Below are 14,842 nucleotides of genomic sequence, written 5' to 3' on the forward strand. Positions count from 1 at the left end.
AAAAGAAAATTAATCGTTGCTTTGCCCAACAAGAAGAAACGGCCGACTGCGTTTGAGTAGTTTGTTCACCAGCATTGACCCAGGTATAACTTCACTACAGATTGATAGTATAGATTTAATGCTCTAAAGTAAAAACGATAAGGAGTTGTTCGACTCATACGATTTCTTTCATAACTTTGTATGATCATAACAGTTAAAGCGTATCGATATGATTGTGCATGAGGCATATCTAGATTTTAAACATTTCTCCATAAATATTATAAACGTACATAATGAATGTTTTCAAAAATGAAATATAGATAAATAAGTTGGTTGGTGTCACTGCCAGAATATTGTCACTTTGTCAAATGCTGATCTTTTTTTTTATTTCATTTCATATCTTTTCATTTCATTTATTTCATTCCTAACAAAAACGCATTTGCAAATAAACACTTTGATTTATAGGCTATTACTCAACATAGTTTTGCTATAAAAGTAATTCTAATCTGTGTCACAGGCGAGCACTCTGAGGGTCAGGTCTGAAATATTGTTATGATTCCAAATGAAATAAAAAAAAATCGAACATTGAAAAGTGTTTAAAGAAATAACCAGTGGTAAATGATATAAACATTCCAACTCAACTGAGAATACAAAAAAGTGACATCATGCATGTGCAGATATATATACAGGCAGACACACGCATACTTGAACATACACACGCACATATATGAATATATATATATATATATATATGTATATATATATATATACTATTATATCTACAGGAACAGATGGATATATGATATACAATGTACATGCATAAGGTTGATATACACAATCACGTGTTTACAAACAAACTTTGAAAAAATGTATACGCATATAATTTTGCAATGGGTACCGATATGGGTATGTAAGAAGAAATTTGTTTACATATTATGGGTATAAAGATATACAAGCAAGAACGAAAAATAAACAGGAGAGAATACACGTTTTTGTTTGTTTTTTCTTTGTAATAATAATGGCAGGGCCCTCGATGGTATAGCAGTGAACACTGAAGAGGCTATACCCTGGGTAAAAAAAGACCCTATAGATTATTATTATGAGTTCATCTCTTTACTTATGTCACGTCATTGCCTCCATCACAAGGTTTCAACATTAAAAGGATTTTGGGATATTTTGCACCAGATGACGTTTTGATATGCTACCATCTATGGCTATACACGCACTTGAGATGACACCGGAAATTGATTTATAACAAGGCGAAGGTTGCAACTATGTCAGCTGATTGTTAAATCTCTTCCTCCGAGGTATATTATACTTTCCCGAATGTGATACAAAACAGACATATCTCCCGTAGGCGTATCTTATTGTGTAACTTGGGGATAATACAATATTTTATGTAACTCACGGTGAGCTCAACACTGTTCCCGATGAGCCGCCAAATTGCTGCTCTTACCAAATATCATCTGCTAATGAAGTTTTTTTGAGGTGGCTAGCAGAGCATTGCCATTGTTGCCATGAAGAATGTTGTCTGTATATTGCCTCTGGATACGTATAGGTCTTATTTCCCTTTGAGACTATCAGGTTAGAGACTTTTTTTTATTTATGCATATTATACTTTACCATTCGTGTTGATAATGACTTTCATTTACATCATTTTACTCCTGTTTGCATCTCACCATATTTGACGAAGGACAGATTTTTGGTATAAGGGAGAAATAGGATGGAAAAATTGTGATACTTATCGTCATGATTATCATGAAGAAAATATAAGTAGGGAGAGAGAAAGATACGCCTCTACGTACTTGTCCTTGAAATAAATTATGCTTGACAAGTCTTGATGAGACTATTTTTGTTTTTGTCAATATCACATTTAGCCTATTGTACGGAGGTTGAAATGTCCATGTACTGAATAATTATGTGGAGAAAGAGAGAGAGAGAGAGATAGTAATTCGTAAGATATAGCTGAACTATAAATACTTGTCGAAATACACGTGGAGATTATAAATGACAACGCCCACTTCCCCCTTGTCCTCTGTCTGCCCTCATCACAATAATCTGTTGACTTCTATCGAAGCTGTGACGTTACCCGCTACCCGCTCGGACCCGCTCTGGCAGCGATTGGAGGGAAGTGCCTGGCGGCTGAGTGCGCATGTACGCCAGGCGAGACTCTAGTTCTTACCGACGCAGACCTCTTTCCGCCACGTTACTTGTGTATCGCACGAGTGATCTGGGCGCCTTGCTTTATATTCAAACCACTGTGAGCGAGGGGTTATAGGGAATTCATATTCCCTTGTGAATTGCCATGTGATCATGAGTCTTGTTGATATTTTCTACATCTTCCTGTACGGACAAGAAAAAAGAAGAAGATGAATTTGAAGGAATACCGAATATTTGAAACTCATTAGAGTCTGTAATCTACTCTGTGTCTTTCTGAATGAACGTAAACCAAGTCGATTTTTCCTGTTTGTTCTGCTGCCTTCAATTCTCACCGCTTCTCTCCCTCTCTTTCTCTTTCTTTCTTTCTCTCTCTCTCCTCTAACGCACACACACACACACACACACACACACACACACACACACACACAACGATGGTATAGGGTGATTTCGTCAAACACAAAACCTAAGGTCCGCTCGTGCACTGCGCACTCAACCCTATAGCTTTGTTATTGATTGAACGCACCCCAGTTGTTTTGTATTTCAAATAATACAACACGTATTGAATGGCAGCATGGGCATTTTGGCGTCCAGGGTTACGGCAAATTGAGTCTTTTTTTCAGACCTTATTTCATTACGATATGCAGATCAGACCGAAACAATTCCTCATTTCATTTTTAAAAAGTATGACAAAAAGTAAACTAAAATTTCATATTTCTATCATCAGCTTTCTCTCAATGTCTGATTCCCTTGTAATTAGTACAATATGACCGCCAGATGAAAGAAAACTGTTTCTCACAGTCTAGATAATTTCTTGGGTATACATGTATAAATATTAAATCATATCTTTCTCAGAAAGAAGAAATCATGCAACATCTAGGATTGCATTGGGAACATAATGCATTGGACATTGATCACTCCATCTGTTGGGACGTCTCTTGTTTGTGCCCGCATGTAGTATGCGATCTATCCAGTCGTCAATATTTCGGCAATAAACACTTTAACGCCTAGAAGCCAGACTACATGCAAGTTAACGCCGCGTCTGTATTAGCGTCGTCACGGATGCACCAAGCTCTCGTGACTTCTACATTATTATAATACCGGGCATTTTTGGCAGAAGACCAACACGGGAGGTATTATCAATATCAGAGATGTGAGTTTTGATCAATACCAAGAACTACTGAGATGTATTAGTCGAACACTAAGTTAAACTTCGCTTTACTTCTGTTAGATGCAATTCTAATTACTTAAAGCGATGGTACAATATGGTGGGGATGAAAATTGGGCTTTTAAGTTTTTGCGAGATACCAAGAAAACACTATCAAATAGTACAGAGCATACCATCTTAAGAGGAATTCAAAGTCTATTTGATGAAAATCGGGTTTGGAATGACTAAACATCAATAAACAAAGTAAAACAAAGCGATTGTAATAAAATGTGGGTCCCACATTTTATTAGAATCGCCCTGGTTTGGATATCTCAGCCATTTCAAAACCAATTTTCATCAAATAAACATGGAATTCCTCATGGAATTACATGCTCTTTCATAATAATTCATAAGAGGTTTCTCATTATCTCATAAAAAAAATGTTAGAAACCTGAAATCAGGTCTCAACCAAAACTATACGATCCCTTTAACTTTGATTTTTCATATCATTCTATCTTTTATTCTTATTTATGATTGTGATATATTACTATGATATATGTATATATTTTATATGTATGTAATTATACATGTAATTATATATGTATACTAGAAGATACATATATTCTCTCTCTCTCTCTCTCTCTCTCTCTCTCTCTCTATATATATATATATATATATATGGCATACATATATTACATATTTATACATAATTATATACAATGCATTATGTATAAATGAATTATATCTATGTGTGTGTATCTATCATAGTAAGGGCACTAATTTGTTCATCAAGCCCCTAACTATTACAGTAGGGCCTACCATTACTACTCAAACCTATAATAACATACACACACACACATACACACGTGCAAAACAAAAATAACATTAGGATATCGAGCACTATTTTTCTGTTATAGCCCCCACGCTGTGGGATGAATATATTAGAAATCAGGAAATCCGAAACTGTGGCAATATTCAAATAAAGACTTTAAACACGTCCCTTTCTAACTGTTCCGTTTTTGTTCAAGCTTGCTATAGGAGTTCTTGATATGTATGTATAGATATGTACATAGATTCTTCGCTTTGTACATGTATACTGATATATTACAGACTGCAGGATATCATACGTATTATGAAAATATACTAGTAGATCCCTGAGGAATAGTGATGTAAATGTATATTTCAGCTTAATTTGTGAATTTTCAGTGAAAGCGTGAATCTCATATGGAATTTAGTATAAATTATTGTTGTAACATTATATGCCAGCCTTTCACCTTTCTTTATTTCTCACATAGAACAGTCAATATGTCGGATTAGGTTGATTTCTGACAGTCAGTTCGTGTCGTCTATATGCAATATTGTTTGACGTATTTGGGGGCTTTACACTACAAAAACTCGGTGTTAGATTTAACACCATGTGTGCTAAATCTACCGCGGATCAAGTGTTTATAGAGGACCACATCCACAGGTGTAGAAAGTATATTGTGATGGTGTTGAAAAGTGTTCATCTGGCACTTCGTGGTGTTAATTTGACACTGTAACTGGTGATATTTTTGACACTGCGCTGGTGTTAATTCAACAATGACACCGCATGGTGTTGATATAATTGCTGGTGTTAATGTCAATGGTATAATAACACCCACCCACCTTCAATAGGATTCCACACCAACTGGTGTTACTGTGGTGTGAATGTGTTCGCACTTCAAAAAAAAAATCGAGTGCTTTATCGGAAAATTCTTGTTGAAGTTGAAAATCAACAAGAGCAGTATAATAACTAAGAAAATATTTAGAAAATAACAATTTTAGGATTTGAAATGACAACTGGAAGTGTCAATCTAACACCACCTGAGCACCAGAAATTTAACACCAGTTCGGTGTGACTTTTTGCAGTGTAGTTTCACATACATTCTAACTGGAGGTGGAGATACAAAGACCTGGGACAGAAATATGAGCATCGTGATGGAAAAAAAAATGTTGGAAAACAGCTAGCTGCCAGTGTAGATACGTTTCCTTAAAAGAATCAAGGGGACAAAAATCACTGAAGCTCTGATCGAAACGGGCAAATATGAAAAAGAGAAAGTAAGTAAGAAATTAAATATATATGGTGATTGTGAAAGAAAGCGGTTATTGTTAAAAGAAACTTACATGTACGAAGAAGCAGATGACTAGAAACTAGAAAAAGAAGAAGGAAGAAAGAGAATGTAACAACGATGACTTGTATAGAATCGGGGAGGAAGATTTAGAAGAAAGAGGGAAGGGGAGAAAGTGGGAGAGAAGGAGGAGGAGAAACGATGAAGACAAAACAGGAAGAAAATAAGTAGGCCTAGAAGAAGAAGAGGAAAAGTTTCATTCAAAAACCAATGATGTCTGATGAGAAATAACAAGCAAACTGCGATTGAAGCTCCTTGGTGTGACCTAGATCAAGTGACATTCACGTGTTCAAGACAATGCACGTAGGAAGCACACAGGACGCACACCATTCCGCACTTTGTCTTCAGAGAAGTACTATGGTGTATCATATACCTGGCGTAACACCATGAGCTAGCTCAGAGGTGGAGGGAGAGGGGTGTATAGTTCAAAGTCACGTTCCCTCTCTCCAATCTCGTTCTTGAAGGGGGAGTAACAGTGGTGATGAAGTAAGCCTCATAACTACACTGTGCAATCCTACTTCCAATTTCTTCGCTACAGACCTATTCGGGTTTAAAACACTGTGAGTTGCAACGGGGGGGGGGGGGGTGGCGCTTCCAAAATAAGAAGATTTTTTCAGTGGTTGATGCAATGAGTCAGGTGCATCGCTATCATATCAGTGTAAATCTATTTATATTCCCTCCCCCAACTCTCCCACGCCCCCCCCCCTCTCTCTCTCCCCCTCTCTCCTCATTCTGTTTTCCCTCTCTTTCCTCTTGCTCTGTTGCTTTCAGTTCCCGCGATATTCTGACCTGCCAGTCTTTTGTCATGCTAATTGCTGGTATTTACACTTCGCGAACGACGGGTTCTTGTATTGTCACTCGTTGAATTGACCAGATGAGGGCACCGATCGATCAGTTCGTTCTAGGGTCACACACACGTGAGTGTTGTTTGAGTCCCGCGTCCAATTCGCGCCAGCGGAGGAAGTGGCGGGAAATTGAAAATCGGACGTCCTCGACAGGTGAAATGGTGTTATAGTAGTGTGACCCATGCATGGAGCTATAGTAGCGCAGACCTGTCCGAGTAAATACTGCACTCATGTAGCGAAGCACAATTAGTCAAAGCATGGAGCTCAGAGCTCGTATAAGTTTGAGTCAGACGTGCAGTTTCATAAGTTACTTGTATACTGAAGTGAACGCGTATACAGGGTATGGTCTATACACTGCGACACGTCTGGTACTTACTGGAAACCTTGAAGGCTCGAGGAAGTCTATCAAACACGTTTTATTTCAAAAGTGCGAGTTAATTTATGAATGTTTGAAAGATACCCACATACATGTATTGAATGTTTAGTTTATATCAAAGAACATACCTGTAGTTGAATTGTCTTTTTTTCTGTCTATCCGTTTCACAATAATCGTAGAAGAGCCCTTGATTTGTGCCTATTATTAATTACAATGACGAACTGGGTATGGAAGACTGGTTTAAGGTGTTGTTTTTTGTTTGTTTGTTTATTAGATAGTTGGTTGTTGTTGTTTTTTTTTTGGGGGGGGGGTGGGTAGGGGTGAGATTATGTCCAAGGAACGAGAGTCTTCAAGTCGTCATTCCCTCCGCTTTGTAATCATGACTAACGAAAAACAGTATAATCAGTGAACTGTGTAGCCCTTGTCATTTCTATTTCGACAGGGATAATGATCAGTCACACCATGGACCTACCTAGGTCCATGGTCCCTGGTCACACTCATCATTTTGCATTTTTGTATTTTAGGTCCACGTTACAGATCATGTGCGTGACTTTGAATTACCCACCAAACTGCCTTGACAGCTGCTCCTTTCAAGCGGGACGAACAACACGGACACACACACCCACAAACACACACATACACACACATACATAAAGCTTGTATACACCCGAACACACAAAACAGAGATCGCTTTATTGGCACAGTGCATAAGACGTGGCTGGTGGAAATCAAGCTAGGTTTAGTGTCTCACCTCCCTGGTTTTGGCATTCCAGCGTAAACAATTAAGAAAGGTCTCTTCGACTTGGCCGTTAGTCCTGACGTTGCTAAATGAACAACACATGACACGTAACTTCTTGCAACATCATAAATTTCACTTTAATTCACAATGGCGATATCATAATTTTGCGTAGTATATATATGCATTGCATTGTGCAAAAAGTCGCAATATATACCAGCCAAACTCTGCACTGTGTAATGAATAACGTAAGTCTTGGAAGCTTCTTTTTTTTCTGGTGCAATATCATACATGGTTGATAGGTTAAACCACTGCACTTGTAAATCCAACGCACGTGTTCACGTAAGGATATAGATTTACAACATTGTTCGACATTACACTGCACTATCGATTATAAAGATGAAGCATAGTAATCATAATTACATGTATATGCGTAAGCAATGTGGCATAGTTAGGCATATTATGTAGATGGGCACCTTGTACAGCTACATACAATAATACAATATCCCATGTCAATTTGCTATTTCAAGTGAATTAATAAAAAATAAACTAGAATAACACATATACAATGCCAGACAGAAAATCAATAGTACAGTGAGAAAAAAAATAAAGACAGCAGATGAAAGAATCTTGCGTGTCTATGTCAGAAGGTCAGAAATACACTCCCCCAAAAGGCGAACTTTCCCGCGTATGATAAGGCAAAAATACAATAGCACGAATACGGCGTATTGCTGCATTAACATGCGTGTCGCATGTATCAGGATAAGAAAAACGAAATTCATAGGCAGATTAAAAAAAGAAACAAAAAACACCCAGCCTTCGAATTGACAAATTATCATTCATTTCCTAATGAAAGTAACCTTATGTAGAGGGACACTATCTATACTGGTATTCATGCAGCAGGATATTTAATGATATTAGTTTTATACACTAGAATACGTACATAAATGCCCCAAAAAATATTCACCTGGAAAAGCCAACAAAGTTACGAACAGTGGATACACTGTATTGTATCTATAGATTCATATCTCTATCAGTTGCGATATTTTCCTGTAGGATCGAGAAAAAATAGAGAAACAAAGAAGAAAATACCCTGAAAACCTGGAGTCATGATTCATTTATATGTGTACATTAGTTCTAATCCTGCATGCATGCCCTCCGGATCGATGGTAAATAATAATGTAGGAGGCTTTGCTGTATTTTTCTGGCTGTATGCCAATATCCCTTGTGAGGCGAAAAAGTAATCACTAGCAACTAATCTCTTGAAAGTAACTCGGAGAGAAGAAACACAAAAATGTCGCCTTTTATGATGTGATATACTCTTTGAAACACATGCATGGATACCGCTCTATACAGTTTTCCCCTGAACGAGACAATAACAACGCATTAGTGTCGAAGAAATAAAGATATTCCTCAACGAAGCTACACAGAGACTACTGTGGTGCAAACAATCTAAATACTGTCGCGGATTCAGGGCGACTATAAAAAGACATCATTACGAGGTGAGTGTGCGGGTTGTTTTCTAATAGCTTACACGATTTGATAAAATCACGACTGATCAGTAGTTCCTTATTCATTGCCTTTGAGAAAGCAATAATAATAATCATGTTGAAATAACAAACTAAACCATACCAAATAATCAACAAATCAACAAGCAAATAGACAACTTTCTCGCAATTTAGGGCGTTTTCTTCTCAAAACCATCGTACTCATTATAAATGTACATCATAATGACGTAAGCCAGAAAAACTAGAAAGGAGAGAAAATATGGAAGCTTCTTCTGTTTTGTTGATTCCAAATTATGTTACCATGGTTACGGTATAGTATAGGAATTAAATTTGATATCAGTCTTGAAACGGACACAGACACAATGAGATGGGAATTTCAGCTCACCAGTGTTGCAATGAAATAAAGTCAATCAAATTACAATATTGCATCAGGATAAGGCAAATTATTTTTGTTCAATGTTGCAGTAACATAACACGTCAAAATTCACAATAAAACCATGGGTGCTACTTAACGTAGGGAAGTAAGTAAAAGAAGTATTACTTGTTGGTAAAGGATGGACACCTATAACAGCAAAAACGCACACACACACACACACACACACACACAACGATTTGGTATTTCTTTGAAAACATGAAAACAATTACTGTCAAGCAAGAAAATTGTGATGGCTCTATGGGGTCGAGCAGTTGAAACTGTTCATCAAACCTGCGAACATAATGTACTCATTTCCTCAATCACGTTGCAATATCAAATCATAATAACAATTCCGCACCCCTTCACATACAATTTAATGTACACTAACTTCGGGTATACAAACTAATTTGTCGGTTGTACATGTATATAGCTAGAAGAACAGACAATTATTTTCAGTCATACCAACATTTTCGCTCACAGCCATGTATACCTAGCAAATTCTTCCCAGTTACTGTGAGGCTCTAATGGATTCTTATGTTTGGCTTGACGTTTGGCTTAATGGGATCCTTCTTCGTATTGAAATAAACGCTACTTATTCCCATCTTCTGAATTTCATCAAGTGGACGGACTGCCCCGGACCGAAATAATTCGTTTTATGTTGAGAAGTTGTTTGCTCACAGCCCGTTTCGAAGCAGAGTTTAAACACTGTTTGCTGTAATGATAATGATAAAAATCAAACTGTGGTCTTATTTTTTTTCCCTGGAGAGATTATCAAGTGGGTGTATCCTTCTTCCAAAGAACGCTGTCATTGTCATTGCCACCACATTACCGGGTATTTCATTACACACCTCTGTCGAGAGGGACGTAGTGGGATCAGCATTATTCTCCCCAGGGATCGGTATTGTGCAAAGAGCAGGATTCGTGGTAGTAGTACAGTATAGTGGCGGTATAATGTCTGCTGGCAAAGTGTGTGTGATGATGTGTTGTGTTGCTTTAAGAGACAAAAGAAGATTTGATATAATAAATTAGTACAAACTCGCTACATATCATTATCACTTACTATTCATATTAAAAAAAGAAAAAAAAAACTTAACACAATGCTGTAAACTTCAATTGCAGTAAACCTACACCAAGTGCAAAAATTGTCGTAAGGGGGCGCTATTGCAACAATGTGATCAGTGCCATCACGGCAATGAATGTGATCAGTGCCGTATGAATGTGATCGACTCGTACATACTAGTAGTATGTTTGTCACCGTCTGGCCAGGCGCGATCTACCGTTTTCTGACCATCGTCGCTTTAAAAAGAACGATCGTTTAAAATTACCTTTGCTGCAAAATAATCAGCAGAATCACGGCAGATTACCTCGAGTACGTCATGCAACATGGCGCCGTATGGGAACCTCGAAATATCAGGTAGGCGACCATACAATCAGAAAAGCCAGACGACCATTTTTATTTTCTAAGTCACAGTTTACCAACCTTATTAGATGAACAACATCAATCTTTTTATACTGTTTTGCACGTACCTTACATGATTATTTTATATCGGTTCGTCGCTTTGATGCCATGTGAATCTCTGCTGACTAGGCATTCCACTTTACCCTATACATACAACCCACGTGGCAGACAGACATAACATCTAAATTTTAAATCGTGCTGCCAGAAACATCGGTATACCAGACGAGTATGACAACTGACAATTTGACAATTCCGTTATGACATGATCGGAGAACGCCTCAGTCATCTAAACAAAATGAAATATTGAGGTCAAAAGTCTAATCACATTTCCATCGTTTGAATACATGAATACATTTTTATGTGCACTTTAAGTTTGACCCATGCTAACGTGTCATTATTCACAGTAAAAATTTCGGTGCTGAATCCGAAAACAATGTGAAGGACGGTGTCTATTCTCATCAACTACTAGTATGATATATCATTTCAAATGGAAACACTAATGATTGACAGACGCTTTCCAATGAAAGATGTTGGAGCTCTGGTGTGGGGGAGGTATTTCAAACTTTGTATCGCTTATTTGGCATATTTCTATTCGTGCTCCACGATACACTAGGCAATCCACGCCGGCGCTTTTTTATGGCAGCATATCAAAGTTACGTATCATAATTTTACTCTAACCGCTGACTTCGGACTTATTTGATGGTGAAAACAAGACAGATGGATAGGTAGATAGATAGATAGATAGATAGATAGATAGGTAGATAGATAGATAGATAGACAGATAGATAGATAGATGGATTGATAAAAAGATAGACAGACAGATGGATAGGCAGACAAATGGATAGATTGATAGATAGATAGTGAATTATAGAGATAGAGAGATATATAGATAGGTAGAAAGAGATAGATAGGTAGATAGGTAGAAATATAGATAAATATCTAGAGAGACAGATAAGTATGTAGATAGAAAGATAGATAAATATATAGATAGACAGATAGATAGAGAGAGAGAGAGAGAGAGAGAGAGAGAGAGAGAGAGGAAGAGAGATGAAATAATGTCGAAAGAAGAGAAAACAGGTTGGGTCATAGATCAATTCGCAAAATACGGTCCACATGCTTGGCTCACTGAAATATATACAGGCAGATATACGTGTACAGTGTATATGAAACTTTGATTTCAGCCAACACAGACACTGGAAAAACGTTGCGCTGTTGATTAACGATTTCATACTATCCTAACTCTACGTTGATTTTACACCACGTAACACTCATCAAAATGTTAATTTTCGTAAAACGTTATATTGTGTGATTTGTAGCCAACACTGTCTAATTCACAACACATCTACCTGCTGGAAAAAGTGTACATACGCCAAATTTTTGAAGTTTCAGGGCTCACATGGATCGACTTACGTACCATCACATTTTTTTTTCTCGTTGACTGCAGCCTAAGAATTCCTGTCATGTTCCTGCAGCTTTAGGCGTCATACGGCAATCGATCAATATCAGACTGATGTAACTTCGATCACATTACTCAATGCATTATGTGATATTCATTTCAAAGTGGATCAGAGCTGCACGCGACAATGCTTCGAAATCGTGCATTGAGGCGTAACAATCAGGTCTCATCAACAACCACAGGTAACGGACATGACAGGCAGTGTCAGTAATCACGGCACACACTGTTCTAAGCATGATATTGTGTGTGCACGCTCTGGTTTCATTGCAATCCAACATGACGTCATAATCGTGCATCACCGTTGTGAGAGATCGTCTGCGATTGATTCAATCAATGGCAAGATCAAATTGGGAACCTTGAACCTTGAATGGGTATAAACCCCTGCAGCAGCTCGTAGAAAGCTTAACTGGGATGGATTGTGCCGTGGCGACATTGAGGCTACAGGGCTTGAAGTTTTTCACTACTTACAATAAAATGGCAAATGCGTGCGTAGAAATCAAGCTGTCAGGATTACACCGTTTTGGATCCTACAGGAGGGAGGCTGCAACCTTCTGATGATTGGTAGGGCAGCCCTCTATGAAAGGTATGATCAGCAGTAGGTGCAGTGACAGCGTTGCATGGTGCATGTTATGGCGCGGTTCCATAGTTTGCTCCTGCGACATTGCTCCCATGAAATATTCTATGCACGTTAAGCCAAACATAAATTCTGACCCACAATATATAACCCTAACCCTACTCCTTTAATCTTCACATCAAATTAGACCAAACACCCTAGCTATCACAACCCGACCCTAACCCTAACCCTAAGTACTTGGGGGAAATATCAGACCGGAGCACTTGTCGCAGGAGCAAATGTCGCTTCACCGCATGGCGCTCCATGGTACATGACTGTAAGTGATTCCAGACCCATACAGGCGTGGATAGAAGGAATATTTGTAGGGGTCAATATGGTAGCTTCGGATATCATGCATTGCTGGGTTCGTGGTCGTGTCTGCTTATTGATTATAAGGGGTTGGAGAAATGGAAGGCGGAAGTGAAATGTTGACGAGATTGTAGCGGACTTTGTAGAACATGGTGCATAGTGCAGCGAGGCGTCGTGTGTGCAGGGTATCCCATCCCAGTCTGGATACAAGGGCTGCCGTGACTGAGGTATACTACGCCATTTGTAGTCGGGACTGGTAAGCGGAGCGAGCAGCTTTTTGGATCACTGATTTGGACTCCTTCAAGGCCTTGTACTGTTTTGGTGTGTTATGGCTTCCATGCCTCTGATCCACACTCTAGCTGTGGGCGAACAAGCTCTTCATACGTGCCCTGTTTTGACATCTTTTGAGCATGGGGAGAATGTTCTGCAAAGAAGACCATTGCCTCTTGGCAATTAGTACGTAGCCTGACAGTGTGCAGTCCAACGGAGATCTTTTGAGACAATGGGAAGAGTGCACATTGATCATGATGAAACTAGTTCCGGTGCAGCTGGGTCACTGTTCGATGAACCGAAACTTCGGTCCTGTCGGCTGCAGTTCCTCCCCCGCTCCAGTAAATCTATGACAAAATGTAAGAAGTCCTCGTTTCCAAACTCTTTATTGGATTTCTGACTTCTTTAAGACCTGTTTAGGGTGATAAAGAGCTCACAAAATGTAAATTGAGAAGACTTAACAAAGTTGTGTTAAAACTTAAATATTCATTCAAGAGTGTCATACCATAGGCAGTTTCAAAATTAGCACTGTGCTCCATGCACATAAATTGGCCGCTGCCTTCGAGACAGGAAAATGTGCCTAAAGAGTTTGTCACAAAATGGGTGTAAAAGAAAAGTGATATCAACGGCGCCTTCCAGTATCCACTTTCGACAGTAGGAATGGTTTGGAACTAAAAAACAGAAACAAAAACAGAACAAAACAAAAACAAAACACTGTTGTTTGTTCTTGTGTTCTCCTGTACCACCACAATCGCAATAGCAGTAGTTTACTGTATGACAACAACTGGCTGATGTCTAACTTGACGCCCTTACGGTGGTGATAACTGCAGCTATTGAAAGTTTTGTAAAGTGGTTTCTGGACCGGGACCCAGGGCTAGTGTGAAGTTCATAGTATGTAGAATAATGAAAACGTTCGAAATGGTTGAAGAATGACGAATCTTCAGGCAGCTCATCACTACTGTCAGTCATCCAAGGAACGCCCAAAACTGACGTGTATGTATGGCGGTTGCATCGAAATCCTCACGTTCGATATAGCGCGCTCATGAATTGTGACGCCAAACAATAGTCCCGCCTCATTTCGACGCCGACCCCTCCCCATGTCGTCGTCATACGTGTGCGACTGGCCCGTTGCCGTGCTTGCGTCCGCCTCCAAAGGGGCCACGCCCACCGCCCATGCCGCCACCACCTCCTCTCCGCGATATGTCGTCCCGGAGCATTATGTCCATGGCTGCGGGTCGTCGTGTCGCGGGACCTTGACTGGCGCTGCAGTGGACGGAGACGATGAGGAGAGTGATGACGATGGCGCCGGCCATCATGATGCTGTATAACTCAGAACGCTTCTTCTTCTCCGCCATATCTGTCAAGGAAGCCGATGTTTCAGGCAGAATAAAGAAAAAAAGGAACGAGGATTGTTAGAGTACC

At 39.0% G+C, this 14,842-nt stretch overlaps 1 protein-coding gene across 1 annotated transcript in view; it reads right to left on the reverse strand.

Moving 5' to 3' along the window:
- Positions 1-13,476: 13,476 nt before the first annotated feature.
- Positions 13,477-14,842, reverse strand: part of LOC139715959 (uncharacterized) — a 65,292-nt gene continuing 63,926 nt past the window's right edge. Inside the window, exons 4-5 of the mRNA XM_071627506.1 lie at positions 14,533-14,777; positions 13,477-13,641 (exon numbers count right to left, since the gene is read on the reverse strand). Of these exons, the coding sequence (XP_071483607.1) occupies positions 13,477-13,641; positions 14,533-14,777 (410 nt within the window). The remainder of the gene's footprint in view (positions 13,642-14,532; positions 14,778-14,842) is intronic.

This window comes from Diadema antillarum, unplaced genomic scaffold, assembly GCF_040938485.1.
Source record: "Diadema antillarum isolate AM-2024a unplaced genomic scaffold, OU_Dant_1.0 scf00000058, whole genome shotgun sequence".
In the NCBI taxonomy this organism is placed as follows: domain Eukaryota; kingdom Metazoa; phylum Echinodermata; class Echinoidea; order Diadematoida; family Diadematidae; genus Diadema; species Diadema antillarum.